The sequence below is a fragment of the Malaclemys terrapin genome, chromosome 3, assembly GCF_027887155.1.
Source record: "Malaclemys terrapin pileata isolate rMalTer1 chromosome 3, rMalTer1.hap1, whole genome shotgun sequence".
NCBI lineage: Eukaryota > Metazoa > Chordata > Testudines > Emydidae > Malaclemys > Malaclemys terrapin.
Genome location: NC_071507.1, coordinates 65868059 through 65892320, shown reverse-complemented (window position 1 = coordinate 65892320; position 24262 = coordinate 65868059). Strand labels below are relative to the sequence as shown.

Below are 24262 nucleotides of genomic sequence, written 5' to 3'. Positions count from 1 at the left end.
TAATTACAGTTGATGTTCCCTCATATTTTATAGGTATTAATAGTATTAATAGATACATATATTATATGTATTAACAGATGAGGAAATGGTATAAAGTTTTTATTGCTATGAGTTAGAAATGCATCATCACTTGGTATTAGTTCCCAAATAGGTGTGAATACTTTATCCAAAACCATCAATGCTTTTCTCTAATATATGTGGCAACAAAGCCAGTTATTGTAGAACATTGTTATTTATTGCTATCTTTCCCCACAGACCTCTTTCCCCCAGTGCTTTTTCTTGCTTTAAGTCAGAGAATATGATTCTATACCATTTGCATTAATGAGTTTTGGATTCTACCTGTGGTTAGGGGGTGTATATTTGCCTTTTCGTCTGATGCTATTTACTCATCCCTCTTTGGGTGATCAACTGCATGGATAATAATACATACAAACCATAATAAATGTCAACTGACAACAGCCCCAGCCCTTTCAAAAAATGGCCAGCCTAGTGCAGTAATGGGCACCTTCCCTGTGGGCACCATTCTAACCTGCACTCTATTCTATGTTCCTGGTATAAAATCCATTGAAATCAACGAACAGTCTCCCATCGACTTCAATGAGCTTTGGATCAGGTCTTATACCAGTTAATCTCTGGTATATTGACTATTGTTAATGTCTTCGTCACTGAGGTGCAGTAGATATCAGCTCCTTGTTACACCAGTGTAATGCACATAGGAGCCACTGGGGTTGTAATAGAGGGAAGATCTATTGTTGATAAGTGTATGAAAATAGTACTGAATGGCCCCAGCCCTAATGAGACATCCTATTTGACCATCACATGTGATTGACTGTGTGAGATGATGCCTTGGGTATAGCCATAGCGCTATGTACTTTTCTGTTAGTGATTCACAGCCTGCCAGTGTGATTTCTGAACCTTGATGAGGTTATCCACTACTATTTAGCAGTGCTACCATGTGGCTATTTTGTGGCTTCTCAATGAGTTCACGTGTTTATCAACATGTACCTACATTCCAGACACATTCATGCTGAACAAATGTTTACAGCTATTAACGTTACCCAATTGCACATTATTGTATGAAAGTAAAATATGGGGGTTGTTATCCTCAAAGTAATGGGTTGTTTAGGGTTTTTTGCACAATTGCATAGTTACATTTGAATGTTCTAGTTGCTTGTATTGCAAACATATAGCTCAAAATCCATGCACTTTGTTCTCAGCGCATTTTCACAATACAAAAATAGGACTTTGTTTCTATCTTTTCTTTTTACTGGATCGATGAAGTGTCCCAATTACAGAAATCTCAAGTCACATGTACACAAATGAACACAAGTGACTCGTAGCCTAAATTTTAAGCTGTATTGAGGACCTGTCAGTGTACCCCTGGAAGATTTTCAGCAGTTACTTTGTAACTACAAAGTGAGTTACATTTGCAAATCCAAGTATTTTCACCACTCAGTGGCTGATTTGCACTCAAATATTTACAGGTGCAAATGTTCAGGTTTGTGCCTGCAATTCAAATAGGCCAACCAAAAAAAAAAAAAAAAAAAGGCCTCATGAGCACATATGTTATGGGGACAAATCACACCCACAGAAGTGAGACCATGCTTATGAAAATGTGTCTCCTTCCAGGAAAAGGAAAAGAAAACCAAAAGACTTACCACAAATACACCCACTCATTGAGCCCCCTACCACAGCTGGGAACACCAACGCAGATGCCACCACAGTCATGGGTTAGGACTTTAAAGCCTCAATAGGCTGCAATCAGTCTAACTCAAAATAATATTTCTGCTATTGGTGCTCTAATCACATCTCATAACAGAAATTAATACAAGGAAGCCTCATCCAGCCACTTCCCAATTATACATACAAAATGTCAGTGGCCTCAGCCATCAGCAAACTATGGATGGCAGAAAATGTATTGGCCACTGGTCTTCCATTAAGCAGCATAAACTGAAAAAGATCCTGGCAAGTGATGCTGTGTGCTGTTGAGAAGAAAGCTCCGAGATGACCAAAGGGATTGATAACAATTCCTGTATCAAACTCAGTTTTTGATTAATCTTTTGACATGTTTCTCCCCAGCCCAATTCCACATGAATCAGAGAGTCCTGACCCCCTCCCCAAGGAGCCTTCTTCCCACCAGACATCCATGTTCCCAGCCAAACTATGCCTATCAAAGGAGCACAGCTGTGCAATTGATTTCTCACATTAGGGTTTCTGTAAAGGATACAGGATCCATCTTGTAACAGATGGTTACCTCTTCCTTATCTGAGAAGTGCCAGTTTTACTCCAATTTAAGACATTACAACCACTTTACCTGACTAGAAAATTGAACCCATTATCTCCAGCAGCTAGAGAGACTCCTTAGAGTAACTCACTGGTTGGCTGCCAAACTAGTCAAAACACCCTCTTCACACATGGCTGTCTATCATTGTCCCAATGTCCCTAGAGCCTCATGCCACCTGATATTTTCTCTTTTTGCTTTTTAATGCAAGTGGCAGCCCCCCACCCCAAAACCTGTGCAGAGCAAGAAAAGTCTCCCAAGTTATAACTACTCACAGTTGGTACAAACAGACAACAGCTGCTGGTTTAAAAAAGAATCCAAATTAATGGGGAAGTTATAACTCTAGGGTCAGCTTTAAAATAAGACAGCACTGCTGAAAAAGAGAGAGAAAACTAAACACCAAACCCACCAGTAGTCACTCTGACTCACCAAAGCCCTTCAAGCATGTGCTAAATTAAGTCAGTCAGACCTATGTACATGCTGAAGGGCTTTGCTGAATCAGAGTCTTGGGGTTAATGGAATTTAGTATCTGGGCCCCTGAGTGATTGACAATGTCAAGGGTGAATGACTTGTGACTGCATTTTAATTAATGACTGAAATACAATATACGAACTAGTACTAACCAGCCACTCTACACACATTAAAGCCGTGGTCCCACAAATACTTTAAGTGGATGCAGCTACTCATATGCTCAAAGACAAGCACATTCAAAAGTGGTTGCAGGAACAGGGTTTAAATGACTTTCAATAGCAATCAGGAGTCAAAATCATTTGCAGTTTGTGCTCTTTCTGAGGGCATCATGTTACTTGGAAGCTGAATCAACATAATGGTTTGTAAATTATCTGAATTTTGCTGTATTATTAGCCAAACCTTACATTTTTTGGTTCAGTTCAAAAGTCCCAATGAAGCCCCTAGGAGTTTTGTCAGAGTAAAGGACTGCAGAATTTGGTGGGATAAGACTTGCATCAAGGAAGTAATAGTGTACTCCAATTCCAAAGTATACCATAGTCTAGAGCAGTGGTTCTCAACCAGGGGTACACAGCGGTCTTTCAGAGGTTACATCAACTCATCTAGATCAGTGTTTTGCAACCTGGGATCTGTGAGCAGCGGGGGGCAGGGGGATTCACAAGTGCGCAGGGCTGGAGTTACAGGGTGGCAAGCAGGGCAAATGCCTGGGGCCCCACTCCACAGTGGGCCCCACAAAGCAAAGTTACATGCCTCAGCCCTGGGCGGCAGGGCTCGGGCTTCAGATTCCTGAGAAGGAGACAGTAGTCTGGAAAGTTGAGAACCACTGGTCTGGAGATACTAATGTATTTGTCCCTAGACAATCTTGTGATTTATGCTCAGTAAATGGGAGAAAGAAGCAAAATGGTTTTCTCCTAATGCTACGTTTTTGAAAGGTGCTGGTGTAGAGACGCTCACCTCTTGAGTGCCTCCTTGCTGTGGGTGCAGTAGCACAGTCCTTTGCTCACCCCGTTGCCTCCTGCAGGCTGCCAGCTGACTTTGTTGGGTCTTCAGTGGCTTAGACACAAAGTCCAAATGGAAGTCTAATTAATATACCGTCTATTAGCTAGGGTCTTCAACTGCAGGTCTGGGCCCTTCAAATTCAGCCATTTTTTCAACCTCCCAAACAAGCTCCATCCCCTACTGGGGGTTTATGCTACCCGACTTGTGGCCAGTCGGGGAGCAAAGGCCCACCCACAACCAACAGGTCATCCCTTAAGGTACTTTGGCTAGAAAGGAGGCCCCCTCTGATCCAAGCCAGGAACTACTCTGCTAAGGCCAGGCTGCTCCTTCTATCTGGAACAGCAGGGCCCTGATTGGCTATTAATAGCCCCTCGAGTCTTTGGAGGACTAGGTCTATAGTTTCCAAAATGGCCACTACAGAAAGTCCTGTCTAGACAAACTTAGAAGACCCACCTTCTTTGTTCTTTTCCTCTCAGCTTGCTGCTTCTTGGGACAGGGTGTAGTAGAACAGCTAGACTCCCCCTCCCCCTAGCAGGGAGCTTCATAGGCCAAACTCACCCCTTCACAGTGCTTTATTTTCCTTCATACAGAATCTAAAAAGTCGGCACAAGATATAAAGGCTACCAGGAATACAGACATCTCTAATGCATCAGAAAAATCACCTGAACAAGGTATGGGCTGTGGCTCACAGCAAATCCTTAGACTTGAATTAGCCCTTCAGTCTAAAAAGTCGGCATTTGAATTTGTAATGTATACCAGTCTACCTCTCCTGCTGCCTCTATTCTGGATTCTCATAGCAAGAGAATGAGCCTCTGCTTCTGCAAACCATCACCAAGGAGCATGCCAAGATAAAGAAGGAGAGGGGAGTGAGGATACAAGGGCACCATCACAACCTAAGCTTTGCATGTATCATGGTACTGCTCTACTGTGGTGCAATATTAAGGCCTATACTGTGGCTTTCAGCCACTCCCTTGCACTGGCAGGAGGTGGGTAGGAGCATCAGTGCCTGTACAGTAACTCTCAGAAGTATTGTAGCTCAGGTAGGCATAATGCTTCCAGGAGCACAGGATACGAACTCTCAGCAGTGTTCACTGCTACCCTCTTGCAGGGTGCAGTGTGTTCTCCTCTTGGCCTGCCCAGCAGGAAGGACAGAGCCATGTTTCCACCGTCAACATAGTCCTTCCTAGCCCCTCCCCCAGGGATTCTAGTATTGTTGCCATCTTCAGATTTCCCTGGTTCTTGCATGCTGTGGGTACAAAGATCAAAAATATGCCTTTTCCCTAGCACCAGGTACAAAGTTAGAGGGGAGGACTTCTTGTGCTTGCTACCTTTTCCCCTTTAGCACATCTGTACATGACAAGGCACAATTCAGCTCTAAGGAAATTGTTTCTGTTAATTTTTCCAATTCATCTGTTTTGTTTTTCTTAGCTCTCTTTATTACCCCTTTTAAGACTGTCTGAGGTTTGCATTTTTAACTGGCTAGCAGCAGGTAGTAATTAATCCAGCAGACAGTGTCGGGGATGATGCTTTCCAACAGGAGAACATTCCAGCAATGAAACACTAGGCTGTGCTGATGTAGCCATGAATGGATTGAATAATGATACGCAGCCCTGTTTTAATTCCCATAATTTCTTAGGCCTTTCTTGGGGCTGTGAGCTAAGTGGAGAGGAACTGGACTGAGGGCAGTGTTGTGAAATGTTTGTTTCTACGGCAGTTTTTGTAGATAGACTGAGAGGGCAGTGTTGAAGGGTTTATTTTTAAAGCTGATACACTGAAATATAAAAACACATAAAATCATTGCTTATAGTGATATTTAGGAGGCACATTTGGCAGCTCGCAAGTTTAGAAGCATCTCATATTCCCCTCCATCATAATAGTGAGTATCCGCACTTTAAAATAACTGGTCTGAAATGACTAAAATTTAGAACAATGTAGGCCCCCCCAAAATATTGTGCTATCCCCACCTCACCTCATATCAGCTAAACAGGTTGCTGCTGTTCTGATCTTCACACAATTCCCTGAAGCATTTTTCCCTAGAAGTTGTCCATACGTCAGCAAACTTGCAGTACTGTGGTAGGTACCTCAGTTTTGCTCAGTGACACACTTAATGATTTTATAATACGTCAGGTAACATGAGTTACATTTACATGGAGTTTCAAGTTGCTTTATCATGTAGAGAAGATATGCCAGTGCAATAGAAATTGACTGCAAATCAGCAGTATCAGGAACGTTGTGTTTTTGATATACTTGTCAGAGTCATAGATTCTCTTGTGAAAGTGGAGAAACTGTAGGGGAGAATCAAGGGCATGAACGCTCTAGATTAATTCCTTGTAACTGCTTTCTGCAGAATGGTGTAATACTATGTCACATCAAGACACACGCTATATATCCACACAGCAGCAAAGGCATGCATGTGTTTGGTGCTCATAGACATTTTCAGGGATGCGGCCAGAATGAACTTGGGCTACTTTGTTGCTCATTTTAAACAAGTTGACACCATTTATGATATTTCTACATATGTCATATCTAATTACATGATATATATAACTTTTAAACACACTTATAGCCGATGCACTCCGCAAAGAATATCAGACGTCTCCGGGACCGGTACCAGCTACACAAGTTACCACCACAACGCTGAAGCCCACCACGACTCTGGAACCCATCAGCACAACACCAAAGCCAACTACATTCCCTGCAACAACCAGCACTACAACTACTATTACCGCTGCCAAACCTCGATCTGCAGTGCATAGGGTCAGGGATATAGGTCAGTAGAATGAAGGGAGGGATTTGTACTGTCTTGTTGACCTTCAATTTTCCTAATAAATAATAATAATTAATAATATTTCAAGAATAGGTCTGATTGGCCCTTGTTTAGTAGACTATCAAAATGTATTAAATAATACAATGTAGGAATATTAATAATGTATAAAAGAATCAGCAAAAAGGAGGGGTGGAATTAGTGTGTTAAGAGTTCTAATATGGATTTCTGAGAGGTTACAAAGCCCATGTGGAAGAAAGTATGTTTCATAAACATAAACCACGTGTTATGTAAGTATAGCCTGTAATAGGTAAAAGTGGCTACATTCATATTAGTTATCTATATCTATATATATCAAGAGTAAGACGTGCTACTTCTGGATACTACTTCCAAATAGATAAAATATAGACTCACATCTGAATTGCATTGTTCCACCTGAGTTCGGACCTTCCTCTGCCCACAATAAAATCATGATAATTTTCAGATGTATTATTCAACAAATATTCCTGTGAATGATTTGGCCAGCTGTACAGGTGGGCTGATAATTCAGCATGCAGATTTGACAATCTTTTCATGATCACTTTCAAGTATATTACTCAAAATAGATTTTTTGCAATTACTTCCCTCACCCCACAATCCTACTTGGACCCTAAAAAGGACCCTCAGCAAGAGCTCTCTACTATGGACTTTTCTGACCTGATTTTCCCTGGTCCTACCCCCACCCCCACTTTCATTCATTAACAAGCATGTACATTGTTTTTATTGTTTAACACCTTTTACAGTTAGAAACTGTTTTGTTTCTGCCTAGGTCCTAGCAGCGTCCATCCAGTTTACTCAGCTGTGGCAGCTGCAGCATCAAGTAAGTACAGTGGTTGTGAGGAGTGGATAAAGTGCGTATTAAAGCAGCAGGGTTGCAGTATCATTAAGGCTCAGATTTGCAAAACTGGAGTGAAATCCTGGCCCCAGTGAAGCCAATGGCAAAACTCCCATTGACTTCAGAACGGCCAGGATTTCACCCCAGTTTTTAAAGTGGAATTTGAGGAAATCCGGCACAAACCTGGGTCAGCATTTCCAAACATGGGGGGCCTGAAATGAATCATCTAAATCTGTATGTAAACATGAAAATAAGCACACAGCCTAACTGGCAGAGATGCTGAGCACCCACAACTCCAGTGGGAGATATTGGTGCTCGGCATCTCTGCAAATGAACCACTGTTACCTAGGTGTCTAACTTGAGACCCTTGTTGCAAGTTTCTGCCTTGGTAAATTATGGGCACTCGGTCTTCCAACACTTGAATTTTTCCAAGCCCCCTGAGCTACTTGATGCATATTTTCATACTGGCCCCTCTCGTCTTACACTCTCTCCCCTCACCCCACCAAAAACCAAAACTTTGCTATTGCTCCGACATATGTAATTCAGACTGTGGGATAATTATTTAAAGTCACTCCCTGAGAGCTGAAAGCTTTGAAACACTGACTTAAGTTAGGCCAGGGCAGTTTGGAAAACCTCAGACCAAGGCTCAGGGTGTGGCATAAATGTGATGTTTTTCCTGGCTTTGCATTAGTGTTATTGACAACAGCATCATGTTTGGTCAAAGTTCCTCCTTCATCTTGATCCAAGAAACCTGCTTCCATTCTAGCCCACAAGCTGTAATACAAATATTTGAAGCAACTTGCAGTATTTAATTACTCAGCTGAGAAGAAAAAGAAACACATTTTCAAATGCTAGCAAGTTTCTCCAGACTGAGCACTGAAATCTGCCTTCTACTGAGTGAAAAGGAACCCGTGCTGTGCTCAGCTGTTACATCTGCCACCCTTTCCGAGCACCTTGGGCTTGGTTCTGCTCAGATACAAAGGTACAACTGTCACTGAAGCCAATGGGAACGGTGTCCATATATCTGAAAGCAAAACTGGGATGTTTTGTCTTGTTAAATAAGCTCCTTTGAAATTAAGAGTAGCCATTCAGTATCCTACCAGATGGATGCAATGGTTATCTGCTAGCTAATTCAAGTACTGAGAGCAAGATTCATTAAATTAAGTTGTGAATCCCACTGTATTACCACATCACTGAGGTACACCTTGAAAGCATTGGGGAGAAAAAAAATAGGAAGGAGAGGAAAGATTTTGATTCATTGAGGTATTTATTCTAATGTGCAAGTGTTCATCTCTAGGGCAGATTGTCATGTGAGGAGTTGTGCTGCAGTGAGAGTCCTTTATGGAACTCTGACTCAGTCTGGCTCTCCATTCTCTTCTATACCAGGGCATCTCTTCTGGGCCAATATAGTTCCACCTTCACTTCACCCCTTCATTCCCTTTTTGGGGACCTACAAAATGTGGTGGCCTTGTGCAGTGCCTGTGCGCTTTCTCCAGCTGGATTATGCTCCTGCTCTGCACAAAGATGGAAAGAGAGCCATAAATCCAGATACTCAAAAGGTATTTTGGTGTCTAATTCTCATTGATTTCACTTAAATACCTTTGAGAATCTGGGCTGTAGTCTCTTAGGGACAGATTTACAAATGTATTTAATTGTGCTAAAATGCAGATAGGTGCCTAGTGGGATTTTCAAAAGCACCAAACCATATGTCAATGGGATTAGGTGTCTAACTCCTTTTAGGCACTTTTATAAATTGCTCTAGGTGCCTGCATTCATCTTTAGGCACCCAAATAGCTTTATAAATCTGCTTTATAAAGCTTTATAAAACCTTTGTGTGCTTCTCCCTTTTCTGTTTCGTGTTCATGCAGGGCAGGACACAAGTTAGACCACGTTTTCTTTAAAAAGGATGTTAAAAGCCTGTTTGAGGATCCCAAATCAGTCCGAGGATGTAGATTAAGGGTGAAATTCTAACTGCATTGAAATCAATGGTAGTTTTGTCATGTACTTCAGTGGGGCCAGGATTTCATCCTAAGACTTTAAAATGAAATGTATTCATGATTTTTATTTGTCTTTGATTAGTCTCCTGATTGCATTTTAGATCCAGGTTTCTTCTTAAATTTCTTGAATTAGGTTCCTAATGTGAATCTCTTCCCAAAAGAGAAAAAAGGCTATACATGAAGAAAGATTATAAGGGCCCAGGGTATGGGGCGGTACCTCATTATGTATCAGTGTTGAGGACCATGGGAGATATCCTGCTGTCAGGAACACAATTGGGACCAAACACATTAATATGATTTTTAGGACATTGTCAAGCACAGTATTTATACCCCAAATCTGGCCTACTGCATCATTGTTGTCATCGGGTGAGAATGTTTTCTGAATTCTAAATACTTCATTTAAAAAAAATCAAACTATTGCCAAAAAAAAATTTTTTAAAGGCCCCATTTTTGTCTGATCATCACAGATTCCCTCTCAGATGCCTCAGCCTTACATGCATTCAGTACTCACTTTTACGATGCAGACTGGAGCTTTTGAGGATGCCCAGCTTCACACCACAATCTGTCTGGTCCAAAATTTAAAAATAGTGAGATCCTGTAGAAACTGGAGAAGGAATCAAACACTCTCTTGTTTGTCCTGGCTAATGGGGACTCGCATCTGACCATCATGATACATTGGTAACTTGCTTTCAAAAGGCACCTCCAGAGTAAACTCACTTGGAACACAACGTAGTTCAAACGATTACCACTATGGTTGCATCTATAAGAAAAGATGCTTTGCCACTACCAACCACTGGTATTCGGAAAAGTTTACATGATTAAACCAAAGGTGATTTATGGCTTAGAGTCTCTCAGAAGAAAATACTCCTTGCTGCCCCTAACAGTCCTTGTATTTGTGCTTCCTTCCTTATATTCTTCCTTTTTGATTTTCACCTTGTTTTCCTTGTCATAAAAACATGAATTAACAAATAAACTGCAATATAAGAGCCCCAAATGTTATATCTAAACATTGATTGTCTCAGCAGATGACATGGAATCAGGCAAAAAACAGCAGGGATGGGCCTGCTCCACTACAGGCCCAATCTTTCACATGATTTAGGCATGATAAGTACGGTTGCCAGGTGCCCGGTTTTTGACCGGAAAGTCTGGTTGAAAAGGGGACCTGGCAGTGTCCAGTCAGATCTACTGACTGGACATCAAAAGTCTGGTTATTGCGGGTGGGTAATGGGGGGGGGAAAGCAATGGGTCATTAACCCACGTCAATCCCTACTCAGCTGGGGCTGCCTCCTACCTGCATCTCGTGGGCAGGCAGGCTCTGTGACAGGGTCTGCAGCTCAGGAGCAGAGGGAGTCCAGCAGGGGGAGGAGGAAGGGAGGTGAAGAGGCTCCAGCTATGGGGATGGAGGAGAGCAGCAAATGATGCAGGGGAGAGACATGAGTGGGAGTTGGGCCTGGAGGAGAAGGTGGAGCTGGGGTTGGGGTCTTGAGGGAAGAGGTGGAGCAGGGAGTGGGGCCTTGGGGGAAGAGGTGGAGCAGGGGGCGGAGCCTCATGAGGAAGGGGTGGGGCAGATGGGTCCGGTTGTCGGCAATTAGAAAGTTGTCAACCCTAGTTAGAGGGCTGCCTAATGCATGAATGTCAGTGCAAGATGCATGATACTTGGTAGGCCTGAATTAGACACTATTGGACTGCACCTAATAAATAAATAAATAAGCATACAAATGTACATGCTGTAATAGGCCTTCTTACTCTGTAGGTACTTCAGTACATAGGCCTCTAGGTCAGATGAGAATTTTCCAGTAAGGCTACTTTTTATTCACATATTCCAGACAGGCTTTGTATTTGAGTAGGTATATGCCTTCTTAGAAGCAGTGGAGCAAGATGAGGGGACTAAGACCACTTGTCTAACAGTACCTACCAACACATTTGTGCTGTTGAAGAAGATCTCTCACCTGGCACTGGGGCAAGAAACCTGGAGTTTATTTTTGGACCTTGGCTCTTTCCCAAGATAACCCTAACCACTTACTCCTCCAGGGACTGCCTGCTGGCCCAACTGCTGCCATTCCTGCAGCCACTTCTCCACACCTTCTGTACGCTGCTCTCAGTCTCTCTCTCTCACTCCAGCTCCCGTTGCTGTGTATGGTCTTGCAGTTTTTCCCACTCCAGCTCACAACTTTCTCTGCTGCTCAGCTGTGCTGGCTGGGTTGGCCCATCCATCTCCACCTCTGTGCCCTTGGCATATCTATCTTCCTCAGCAGCCACCATGACCTCTGGTTCACGCTCACACCATAAGGCTTGTCCCAATCACAGACTGGGATCAGTTTCCAGCCATGGGCTCTGACTAGCTCCCTGGCACAGAATGCATTTTCTTGATTCTAGGCCTAGATTGCAGTGTATTAGCTATGTGTTCTGCCTGGTCATATTTAATCAAAGCATCCCAGAGCTGGTCTGCAGTTACACATTTAACATTAATTCCTGACTTTTCCCAAAGCTCCAGTAACTGGACTTTACTGCCCTCACTGCAGTTTGCAGTCATAGCACTCAGCTGAACAGGTCTGCACCTTGTTGACTGTTGATTGCTTTCTTCTGGGGATTCACTCTGTTTGACCGCCTGCCACCAGTTTGTCACAGACCTCTCCTCATGCCACAGCCCCCTGCTTGGTCAGTGCTCCAGTTCAATAAACATTCACTTTTTAGCAGACTCCCTGGCTTGTCTTATATTTAAAAGAACAACCACCCTTGTAGGCACTGGAGCTGTAATTCAAAAACCCTCCTGTTTATCTGGGCTAACGAAGGCCAACAGAACTAAGCACCATTCTGAGGCATTGATAACATGTCTTCAGGGGCTAGCTTCCTCAAAACCCAGTGTAGTCAAAAGGATTATAAATACAGGGCCGGGCTGTGTGCTTGGGGCGGCACCTTGGGGCGGGGCGACACTCGATTTTATTTATTTATTTATTTATTTATTTGATTCAGCGGCGTGGCGCTCGGAGGGGAGTGGGGGCTAATTTGATTGATTTCAAAGGCGCCGCAAGCCTGGGAGGCGGGAGAAGTAGAGTGGCGACTGCGTGCTTGGGGAGGGGGCGTAGGAATGCTGTAAAAAAAAAAAAAATTGGGGGCACCACTTTTTGGTGCCCCCAAATTTTGGCGCCCTAAGCAACCGCCTAGTTTGCCTAAATGGTAGCACCGGCCCTGACGATGAAGTCCTGGTCTTTGGCTGGGTCTCCTAGGTGATGCTGCATTCCAAATACTTAATAAGAACAATAAAGATGGGGAAAGCGTTTAAATAAGGGTTATACTAGAAACTAAGTCACAATCATAACTATGAAGTTGTTCCTGCAGCCCTACTGTCCTGTACAAGTAACATTTCTAAATGTAAAGTGGCAAATATTAATTAACCTTCTCAGTTAAAAACAAAACAAAAACCAAGAACTATATATTTTTACTTTGCCCCCAAAAGAAACAACTTAAATGTATGAACAATATGCACAAGCACATTGCTGCAGTATAAAGAAACTCCATAGACACATCATTAACTCTGACAAGTGCAAAATGAAACTCACTGAAAATCCCAGATAATGGCAGTCTTGAACTAAACATAATCTAAATGACATTTTCCATTTTAATGCCTACTTAGGGCAGGTTCAGGCTGCACAAGGAAGAGGCCAGAATCAAGGTATGTCCTTAAACTAATACAGACGTAGTAGATTTTATAATTAAAACAATGAAAGCAATTCTATTTAAGTTCTGTGCACTGACCAATAAAATGTTTTCAAAGCATCCAGGGGCACTTCACCCTACGCAAGTATCAGAAATATTCCTCGAGCCAATACAGGTAAAGGCTTTAAGTAACTTTTCAAGTTTCTCTTTGTAGCAAATTATACCATTCGCATCTACTGAGAGTTAAATAATACAATATTATTTCATCTTCTAAGCTCTTTTCCAGCAGTCTGCAATGCTAACAAACACTGCACTGAATATTGAATGGGAATATACTTAATTAACAAGGGCTACTTGTTTGGATAAAGAACAAAGAAATGAAAATAATTTCATAATTGTTCTCTAAATATAATCTCAAACCATTCAACAAGGGCACGTTTGCTATTGCTAAACAGTCGGGGTTTGGGCTCTATGACCATGTCTCAGATGTCTTTCAATCTGGGATTCCAGGGCCTGATCCTGAGAGTCACTAAGTGCCCTCAGTGCCCAGCAGTCGAGTTAGCTTAGCACTTTGAAGGAGTCATTTTGTACCCTAGATTCAGGCCCAGTATAAGTGGGTACAAGTTCACTGAGAAGCATCCACTTTCACTAGATCTTAATTTGACTCTTTGTCTCAGTCTTTAAAGGTACTTCTTTGTTCAGTTACTGTCTTCCTTTTCCATTTGTCTTCAAAAGAAATCAAATGAGTATTACTTTCAGTTCCATTGTACACCCTATAATCACATTCCTCTGAACTAACCAACTGAAGTTGAGCCTTGTGTCAAATCACACAGGTATTCAACGCCAAGAGCCTGTCGCAGCCTTCCGGAAACCTGCCGGGTCTCCAGTCCATCTCGGTAAGGTCTACTGTTAGAAATTGCCTAAAGTCCCCTCATTCCCTTTCATTTCAAATGTTTGCCCTTCAAGATAGGATCATAAGTAACATTTCATGCAATTTTCAGGGTGATCCCATGAGACACGTAGCAATTTGTCTACTGAACAGTTGTTACATCATGCCACCATATTTGTGAATGTGAAGCAAAGTACTAGCTCAGTAATTGATGTGCTCCAGTGTAAAGATGTGTGAATTAATGTGTCCATGATGTTGACAATTTCTTTTGTGGGCATTCAAATTGTATGTCAAAGAGAGCAAATGTCTGATGCTTCTTCGCCTTGCTTCAATCTTCCTCCCCTACTTTTCCTCTTCCTTAACTTTTGCCTTGATATGTCCCCCCTCTGTCATACTTATTAGTTCTCTCCATCATATATACTCTCTGCCTTTTGTTTATCCCCTCACTCCTTTTTGTTCTCCCCAGTTGTCTCTCATGCCTGTCAAAACTGGTGCGGGGAGGTGTGGAGAAAGCCTGGACACCAGCCCACACTACCTGCCCGCATGTGCTTCTAGTGCAGATGAGCTACGTAGGGGGATGCCACTCACAGCTGTGCCCAGATTCTTTGATTCCACATGGATGTGACACCATGTGCGGGGGAAGGTTGGCTCAAAGGGGCAGAATTAAGACCAGCAGGAGTCATGTCATGGGGACTGAAGGAGCTGCAGGTGTTCCAGTCTGGGAGAACTTGTCCCTAAGGAGGAGGGAGCACGATGCTCAGAGTTGTTTGTTGTGAAGAAGGTATTTTATTTCTGCTAATATTTTTGTTCAAATCTCCTAATGTTTCTCCAAGGCAGTTACAAAACAGGAGTTCCATATCATGAATGACGATGTTGTTTTAATCACAAGGAAAACAACCAACCCCCTAAAAATCAGTCTTTGATTCTTGTTGTATTCCCAACAAGTCCCCATCTTCATCTTTTTCAACACCAGTTTTGGCATCTCAAAATTTGTTGTTTCCAGCCAACTTCAGCACATGATTGAAGGGAAGCTACTGGCCCGTTCCATGCTCTCTTGGAATGAAGTTTTGTTTTTCTTAATCACACCAGGTGAGCACACACTTCTTGTGGAACAACCAGGATCAGTTCTGCAGTCTTGGCCTGATGCTTGAGGAGTATTTTTGCAATTAGCCTACTCACACTTGTTTAAGCTGACATCCATCCAGATAAATCCATTTTCCTGCCAAGCTTCTTCCTACACTTCTTCAGGAATTTCATCTCCCCCAGGCAACTGATAATGACCAAACTCTTCTTGTAGTTCTTCACGCTCTCAAGAACTTAAACTTGGGTTATTTTAAAAAAAAGCCATACCCCATCACCACCACAAAATTGTTTATAAAGTACTCAAAATGCAAAAACCCTAATCTTGCCGCATTCCAAAAGTCAACAAATTGAGAGTTCACACCCACTTGGTCTTTATGGGTAGGCTGTGTTATATTCATGGAATACACACAGAGAATTTAGATGAAAACATCAATATTCTTCCTGGAAGGTTGCAATATAACACTACTTTTATTCTTAGACTACTGGACAACACACAGTAATTAAACACAGAAAGAGACAAAGCAGTCTGCTCCCTAACTCAGAGGCACTACTCACCCCACCTTGTTCTAGGCTGGTTCTTTCCAGACTGATTATTATCATATACTTCCCTACAGAACAACCCGAGCCTGCAGTCAGGACAAGGAAACCCCCACTCCCACTCTTAAAGTAACAGCTTGCAATTTCAACAAAGTCCTCAATATACCACAGATTGTTCAGAGCATACTGGGAATTCGTCATGTAATAAATCTTGGCTCCTTTCCAGAATTTTAATTTCTGTCTCTCAGAATTTCATCTAGAGCTTTCTTTATCATCCATCTTCTTATAATCCCAAGGAATAAGACATTATTGTCAACCTGCTGTTCTCGCTGAGATTTAAGGATTGTCCCATTTGCAATCAGCCCACTCAATTTTTGTCATTTATCTCGTGTATATGAAAAAAAATGAGTGTTTGTAAAGTGTTTCTCCTCGGTAGAAACTTGTTAAAGGATGTGAGCACTGAAACACTGCCTGAAGGAGCAGTAGATAGAGCTCAATCATAAGGGTGTGGAATGATCTGTGAGGCTCTTGAAACAAACAATCTGTTTTGTCATCATCTGAGTGGAAGTAGCTCTTAAGTAGAAACTCTAACCGTACTCCCCCTTGTTTTTGTTCTTGCATCTCTGCCACATCTCAAGTGCAGGGACAAAAATTTAGTGTTTCCTTTCTTGTGATTCACAACAAAAATACAGACCATCAGTGGGATGATCTTTACCATGTCAGAATCACTTGAACCACCTGTGCTTCTGAAAAGAACCCATCAGTGGTGAGATTGAACAATCCTGAAGAATCAAAGAGCCAGTGCTCCATTCAAAAATACATGAAGGCTGGCGCGTGGGTTTGAGCACAAGCATAGCCCTTAACAATGAGATGGTTGTGGAAAGAAATATTTTGTTTGTGAGATGGGTACATTCCCTTGTACCAACTAACTGTCCACTTTTCCTTCAGCTCATCTTGCCTGGTCATAGTGAGTGTGGAAGGGCAGGTTAGTTCCATGTGGGATGCAGCTCCAATATGTTTTAAATTTTAAAACCTTTTTTTTTTCTCCTGGCCGCGCACAGCTGATGTGTTTGTAGAACAGATTACATAGGAAGAATTCACTCTTTCCCCTGATGGGATGAAAGAGTGGCCTTTCATAGAACCAGCTGTGCTCGAGTTTTGTTTTGTGTGAACCTTTCTCTTTGGAGGCCTAGGAAGATTCCAGTGGCTGCTAAAGCAAAGTACAACGCTTGTTTCACTGGAAATCATTGCACACCTCCACAACAAAAATTGACACGTTTGGCACACTATTAACAAACGATCAATACATGACATGACTGCAGCCAGGTTCACCACCCACTGCCTAAGCCCTTCTGCAATCCTTGCAGTCCCCCTGCAGTCTAACTCAGCCATTTCCCACCCATCCACGCTCACCAAGACTCATCTCCGCAACCAAGCCTACAGAACTGCCAATTGATTACGCCTAGGCCGATGATGAGCAGTGACTGTTCCTCTTCCCCTTCCTTCCGTCTCCTGCTCCCTGACTCACGCCCCCATTTCCTTCTTGCCTTCCTTCTCCCCACCCAAAATAAAAACACAACATCAAAAGAAAACTCACTGCTTGCGTAGTATATCCCTGTCCCAACCCTTCATCGGTTCTTGAGTCTTTTAGGTTCTAAACTCTGCAGAGCCAGGACTGTGTCTCTGTGTTGGAACAATGCTCAGTACAATGAGGTCATGGGGGCTTGAAGACCTTTATTGGGGGTGGAAGGTTACCAAGGTTCCCTTCCCAGCAGCCCACTGCCCCAGATCTTCTCTTACCTGCAGCCTGTTCTCCCCGTCACAAGGACAAACAAGTGCCCTTCTCAAAGATGGCTGACTTAGAGACCTAGGAGTGACAGTGCTCAAATGCTTAAGATTCACAGGTTTATGCCAGAGACAAAAACACAAAGCATGAGTGTCCATCAAAAATGGTGAGAAATTTGATAGTTCAGGGGGCAATGGTGGGGAGGAAGGATGGTCTCAGGGTTCTTCATGGAGGGCTAGGTAGCAGCATTTTATGATGGACATAGGGATAGTGTCTGACGTGCCCATAGGCTCACCTAGCCTGCTGCCATTTGCACCATCTCACCTGACTGTTAGCGCTTCCAAGTGGCTAAAAAACAGGACAAAACATTATTTTCTATTAAAGTGATACAGTGCCCTGAAAACAGAGGCAGTCTTGTGTTTATTTATACAAACAGAGGTGGTGGTGTCCATCGCATTCCTGCCGGATGGGGTGGAAGCAGGAATCTCTTTGGCGTTGGGAGGGTTGAGGTAGGACAGGAGTCGATATATATTATGGGAGGCAGCAGGGGGGCTTGTTTGGTAGAACATTTTTGCTGACCTAGCCAAAAGAAAAATTGCTAAGGCCAGCCTTGTCCCAGTGTTACTGTAAGTGAATATGAAAAGAACAAAACTGATCTAAAGAGATGTGCTTAATATAGAGGGAGAAGATAAGAGGCTACTAAATAGGGCTTGAAATGTGTTCATAAAGGCTTCCAGGTTTGCTGATCCAAAAAAAATCACTAGATTCTACTCATCATGATGCATTCTACAAATTGACTTTTCTAAATTGTGCAAAGTGGTTTGTAACTTCCCATAATTCCATGATTTTAAGTAATAATTTCTCTTCTCTTTTTATGCTTGAAAGCTTTGGAAACTGACTTGTGGAAATCTGGATCAAGCCTTTTTGACACAGGTAAATATTTAACACAGTAAAACAGAACAGATCCACCACAACTACACTGGGACTAATCAGCTTCTACACCCTTGGGGGGAACTAACACTTTTAAGAAGGCCCACAGCACTAATGGTAATAACTTCCACTTACAGGAATTATTGTATACAATGACAAATGTGGCTTTCAGTTTCTCTAGTTGAAACTGCCCCAATAGGCCCTGTGCTTCCATCTGTCTCAAGCAAGCTCCATTCCAGGAACAGAACTGATGAGGTCTGGAGAGAGTAGCAAACCATGCTGCAAAAGGGGCTTCTAGCTACTGAAAAAAAGGGGCCTGAATGAACACTGTATTTCTTGGAAAATGCAGGCGCATGATGATAATCTGCAGAGTCAGGCTGCCAACACAAGAAAGGAGATCGATCAATTTGTCTGATATAAGAGGTTATAATGAAACATAAACTGAAAACTCCTGAAAGTACAACTATGATGTTATGGAATAGTGTCCCAAGGGAATTATTATTTAACTTTTATATTGCACTGGTGCCTAGAGCTCAACCAGGCCAGCGCCCCATTCTGCTCGGTGCTGTACGAACATTTAGAAAATGACAGTCTCTGCTTCAAAAAGCTTATGATCCGAAATAGACAAGACACAATGGGTGGATGAGACAAAAAAGCGAGTTGGAAGCAGGGTAACAAAAATAGGATTCGCAGAATTCTGAGCCTATTGGGAGTGACTGTCAAAATGCCTTCCTGGAATTTATGGAAGTCTGTATTCCTTGAGACATTTAAAAGTTGGATCACACAAAACACTAGATTCATGGATTTCAAGGCCAGAAGGGATCATTGTGATCATGTAGTCTGACCTCCTGTTTAACACAGGCCATAGAACTTCCCCAAAACAATTCCTAGAGCATAGCATTTAGAACAGGGGTAGGCAACCTATGGCATGCGTGTCAACAGGGCCGGCTCCAGGCACCAGCGTAGCAGGCAGGTGCTTGGGGCAGCCAACGGAAAGGGGCGGCACGGCCAGCTCTTCGGCGGTAATTCGGCGGCGGGTCCCTCAGACCATCTCAGAGGGAAGGACCTGCCGCCGAAGAAACAATGAAGCGGGGCGGTAGAGCTGCTGCTGAAGTGCCGCCGATCACGGCTTTTTTTTTTTTTCCCGCCGTTTGGGGCGGCAAAAACACTGGAGCCAGCCCTGCGTGCCAAAGGCACACTGCCCAAGTCCTGGCCACCAGTCCGGGGGGGGCTCTGCATTTTAATTTAATTTTAAATGAGGCTTCTTAAACATTTTAAAAACCTTATTTACTTTATATACAACAATAGTTTAGTTGTATATTATAGACTTATAGAAAGAGACCTTCTAAAAATGTTAAAATGTATTACTGGCACGCGAAACCTTAAATTAAAGTGAATAAATGAAGACTCGGCACCCCACTTCTGAAAGGTTGCCGACCCCTGGTTTAGAAAAACATCCAATCTTGATTTTAAAATGGTCAGTGATGGAGAATCCACCACAACCCTTGAAAAGTTGTTCCAATGGCAGATTATTCTCTCTCTCAAAAATTTACACCTTATTTCCAGTCTGAATTTGTCAAGCTTCATCTTCCAGTTAATTGATGGTGTTATATTAGATGATATAATAGGGAACAGTCCTGCCCTGGCATGGGGATGGACCATATAATCTAATAAATCGTTTCCATCTCTAACATGTATGATTCATTCATCTCTCCTTTGTGAAACTCTGCCTTGTACGTCCAATTTTCAAGAATTTTTACTTGAAAGGTCTAATTACTTCAGAGCTGAGATATAAATTAGACTTGCATTAGCTCCAATGAGTAGCCGAGCACATGCACATTAGAATGAAAACTCAGCACTGAGTCAGGAGAGGTGATTCTAGATCCCTAACTACGTATCATTATGTAGATGAACAGGTTTCCCTGACACAGAGCGGGCAGGCTGAGTTGGAGACAGGGCCGGCTCTAGGATTTTTGCCGCCCCAAGCAGAAACAATTTTGGCTGCCCCCCCGTTTTTTTCTGACCCCACCCCTGGCCCCGCCTCAGCTCTACTCCTTCCCCAAATCCCCAGCCCTGCCTCCTCCCCCCAGGCTCTCAAGCCTAGGAGGGAGGGGGAGAAGCGGTGCGCGAATCAGCTGTTTCGCGCACCGCGGCCGCTCGGGATCTCTCCCTCCCTCCCAGGTTTGAGAGCCTGGGAGGGAGGGGGAGCAGCAGCGCACGAGCGGCAGCAGCGGAGGTGAGCTAGGGCGGCCAGGGCACATTTTTAGGGGCGGCATTCTGGCGCCGGCCATGCCACCCCTAAAAATGTGCTGCCCCAAGCACCAGCTTGTGCCTAGAGCCAGCCCTGGTTGGAGAGAGGACATTTTACTGCATATTGTAGGCAAGTTCTGTGTGTCTGTTTAGAATGAGCTGCAGCACAGTGGCTAGTGGTAAGGATTTCTATTTGGAGACAAAAATAAGAGGTTACTTTAAACTTGATGAAAATACATTGGGGCGGTCTTATTTGTACTTTCTCTGTCACCCACATGTGTGTGTAGACTAGTGATAAAGTCTGATGAATTCAGAATGTCGCTTCAAAGGCATGGTTTCTAGTGTGCATGCATCAACTGCTGTCTTATGTAAATGAATGGAAGTATTAATGAGCATAGACAGCTGTGACCATCCAGTGAAGGAAAATCTAATTAGCATGGAGAGAGCTGCCCATACAGGGAGCAGAAATTCCCATGGCAATAACAAAATTAAATTGGGGCTGGCAGAATCAGGAGGCCCATAGAAATTGACCATCTCCCCAATTAGCATGGAGAAATATTTGGTAGATGGCATTATTGTTACATGGAAAATAAATCAGTCAGCTGACCCACAACCTTCCATAAATGTTAAATTCACATGACTAGTTTGGATTGTAGGTAACTACAAAGCTATCTCAGCTAGACACGCATGTGGAGCACAGAGCCTTCCTTAAGTGCAGATCAGGCAATGAGGCACTTAACTATGACTCTGACTTAACTGCAAAGTTTGGGGGTGGAGATAGGATGATAAATGTTCATAATTAATTACTCCATGGTGTTATACTCAATCTGTTGTGCAAGTATGGTGTATTGAGTGCCTTTCACATACAATGATACACAGTTAGTACACATTACACACATGTGGCCATGACTGCAGAAAAAGTGGTGGTATTTTAGCTACATTCCGTGATCATGCAATTGACTATGGCAGTGGAATGCATACACACAGGTAGGCCAGGGGAAGGTTAAGGAACCTTAATGTTGTTGTTTCCTGACTTGTAAGTGCAATTTACAAACTGAGGCTCTGGTTCTGCACATACGTTTTTGCAGGATTGGGCCCAATTCTGCACCTCTTTACACCCAGGCAAAGAAAATGCAAAGCTGGTGCGCTACCAGTTCATAAGGGCGACTTTTTATTTTCACTGTGCACGGATTTCTGACTCCAAAAGGTGCACAGCAGTGGAGAATCAGGCCCTTCATGAGACCAATGCAAAGCAAGAGGTCAGTGTAGTGTTTATACAGGCTCATAACGGGGCCAAAGGATAACCAGTTTTCAGGAACGTCTTCAATAGCACTTTTCCCCAGTGAGGACTACTTCCTCTTCCAAATTTCAGCTTTCTACACCCACCTGCTGCACAAGACCTGTTCAAAACAAGGTTGCAATTTTTTTTCATAGTAGGATAAGTATTTTACCATTTGCTATGTAAAATACAATGAAAGAACCAGTTTTGCTCATATTTTCAAAAAGTAATCTTCAGGGAGGGACTAAAACTGAAAAATCTGAGCAAAAGTTGAACATTTAAAAAAAAATTATTAAACATCTGAAAATGGGGTGAGAATGGAAACACTCATGCCCCCTTCGGTGGAGTGGTAAGTTGCTGATCCCAAGGTAATGAATTCTCTCCTCTGCTGAATTCTCTGCCGCAATTTGCCTTTTCTGATCCAAATCCCCTTTTTGTTGTCACTTTATTGCTTTCTCCGTGGTCTCTCAGAATTTGAACTGAACACCACAGTCCCTTCATTTTAGAAAGTCCCTTGTAGCTCAACTGTTTGCTGCTTTCTGACCATTTGCTGAGTCCTAGGCTTTTGTGCCTGCCTTGGCAGCAGTGGTTCACAGCCCCCAGCTCCTTGTCCAGCCCTCCTTCTACAGAGCTGTCAAACAAAGACCCACATAGAAATGTCCCAACTGCTCTTATTTTCAGCCACTCATCAGTCTAAGTCCAGACTTTGTTATCCCCTCTGTAATCTTCTTTGATTTCCTCCCGCTGGAAGCTGCTGCTCTCTTCTCTCACCTGTTCCGTTTAAATAAGGTGACATGAATTCTATTGTATTTTTATTATTTGTAGACCACTCCATGGGTGAACGTGACACTCTTCGCACTTCCTGTGTTACTTGGAAGGTTATTACTATGGCTGTGTCTACACTACAGCAGTTACAGTGGTGCAGCTGTGCCGCTGTAGCGCTTTGAAGACACTGTAAGCCAACAGGCGAGACCTCTCCCATCGGCTTAATAACGCCTGCCTCCGCGAGAGGCGGTAGCTATGTTGGTGGGAGAAGCTCTCCCGCCGACCTAGCGCTGTCCACGCCGGTGTTTACGCCAGTCAGTGTAATTTACGTCGCTCAGGGGTGTGGATTATTCACACTCCTGAGTGACGTAAATTATACCAAAGTAATTTGTAGTGTACACCTAGCCTATATTTGTTTTTCTTTAAAGCCAATTAGCCATTCCTGTGACTGCCCTCGTTAAACTCTGGTGTCTGCCTGCCCCACCCACTCCTCTGCAGTTTGCCTTCGTGACAGGTAGGATGATGTGCTGTTACTGCCAAACAGCAGACTGACTTCTTGGGGTCTGGCTTTAAAGGAATGAAGTCTTTACATCGATAATTCTGTTAGCCTCACTGCAGTCCCTTCCGCCACTTCCACTGGGATTCAGGGTCGGGGCTGCTCTGATAATGATAGGTAGGGCAGAGCCAGGCAGATCTGACAGACATTACTCCGGGCTGAGACACTACAGCAGTGAACTTCTGCCTTTTGACCCTACTGCTGAGCCAGGTCCCTAAGGGAATCTGACTGTAGACTGGGAACCAAGCCTTGTATGCTTATGGGATCCGGGTCAAAAACAGACCCTACAGCTGATAGGGGAGCATACTGATGGAAAACCAGAGGCATGTGGGGTAGACTAGGCCTGAGGGCCAATTCCAAAGAAAGATGCAGACACACGCAGACCTACCCAAAGGCACAGGGAACATGTCACTGCTTGAGGCTGAGGATCAGATATGCTACCAGTCAGCCACCACTAGTCCCTGCTTGAATGGCTGATTCCTTTCCCAGGGAATGGATGTATTTCTCCATACCTTTTCCTTACCTTGGCATCATGTCCCTGACACCTACTCCTCTCTTTTCCACAGGTGACTCAAGATAAGGCTGGTCAAGGGGGAAAGTAGTAAGAAGAGATGCAACCAGGGGCTCTCAAACTGATCCTTTGTCTAGAGGAGGATCAGGTTCCTTGCACCCTTAGGTATTTCCTGTATGTAGAGTTGCCAGCCCTGCAGGATTGTCCTGGAGTCTCCAGGGGTTAGAGATTAATCTTTTAACAACAATTATGTCATGTGATCCAAGTTCCAGGAATACATCCAACCAAAATTGGCATCCCTACCCGGAGGAGGGTTGGAAGCAGCTTTTTGTTCCCATCAGACTTTTTGTCCCATAGCTCCCCTTAGACCAGTGAGTAGGTTTTGGCCCTCCTTCTGTAAGTATGGAGATCCTTCCCATCCTCCCATATTAGATATTTTGGACTGAGATCTATTAGTGATTGTTATGGCACAGTCACCAGGTTGTGCTGTTAAACGTGAACGTCCAAGTAGTTTTTTATTAGTGTGAGAGCAAATGTTCAGTCTTGGCAGACATGCTGTGTTGTTGTTGGTTATGCAAGCTTCTGGATAGAGCAAGCTTGTGCCAGCAGCAGCGGAGTTTGGTGTCTGATTGGAGT

At 43.3% G+C, this 24262-nt stretch overlaps 1 protein-coding gene across 2 annotated transcripts in view; it reads left to right on the top strand.

Annotated features, from left to right (window-relative positions):
• Window positions 1–24262, top strand: part of VIT (vitrin) — an 81298-nt gene that overhangs the window by 32938 nt on the left and 24098 nt on the right. Inside the window, exons 7-13 of one of the 2 annotated variants that reach the window (XM_054021394.1) lie at window positions 4339–4419; window positions 6315–6518; window positions 7321–7371; window positions 13018–13056; window positions 13159–13215; window positions 13874–13936; window positions 18221–18268. In XM_054021394.1, coding sequence (XP_053877369.1) covers window positions 4339–4419; window positions 6315–6518; window positions 7321–7371; window positions 13018–13056; window positions 13159–13215; window positions 13874–13936; window positions 18221–18268 — 543 coding nt within the window. The remainder of the gene's footprint in view (window positions 1–4338; window positions 4420–6314; window positions 6519–7320; window positions 7372–13017; window positions 13057–13158; window positions 13216–13873; window positions 13937–18220; window positions 18269–24262) is intronic. The other variant, XM_054021395.1, reaches the window with a different exon arrangement.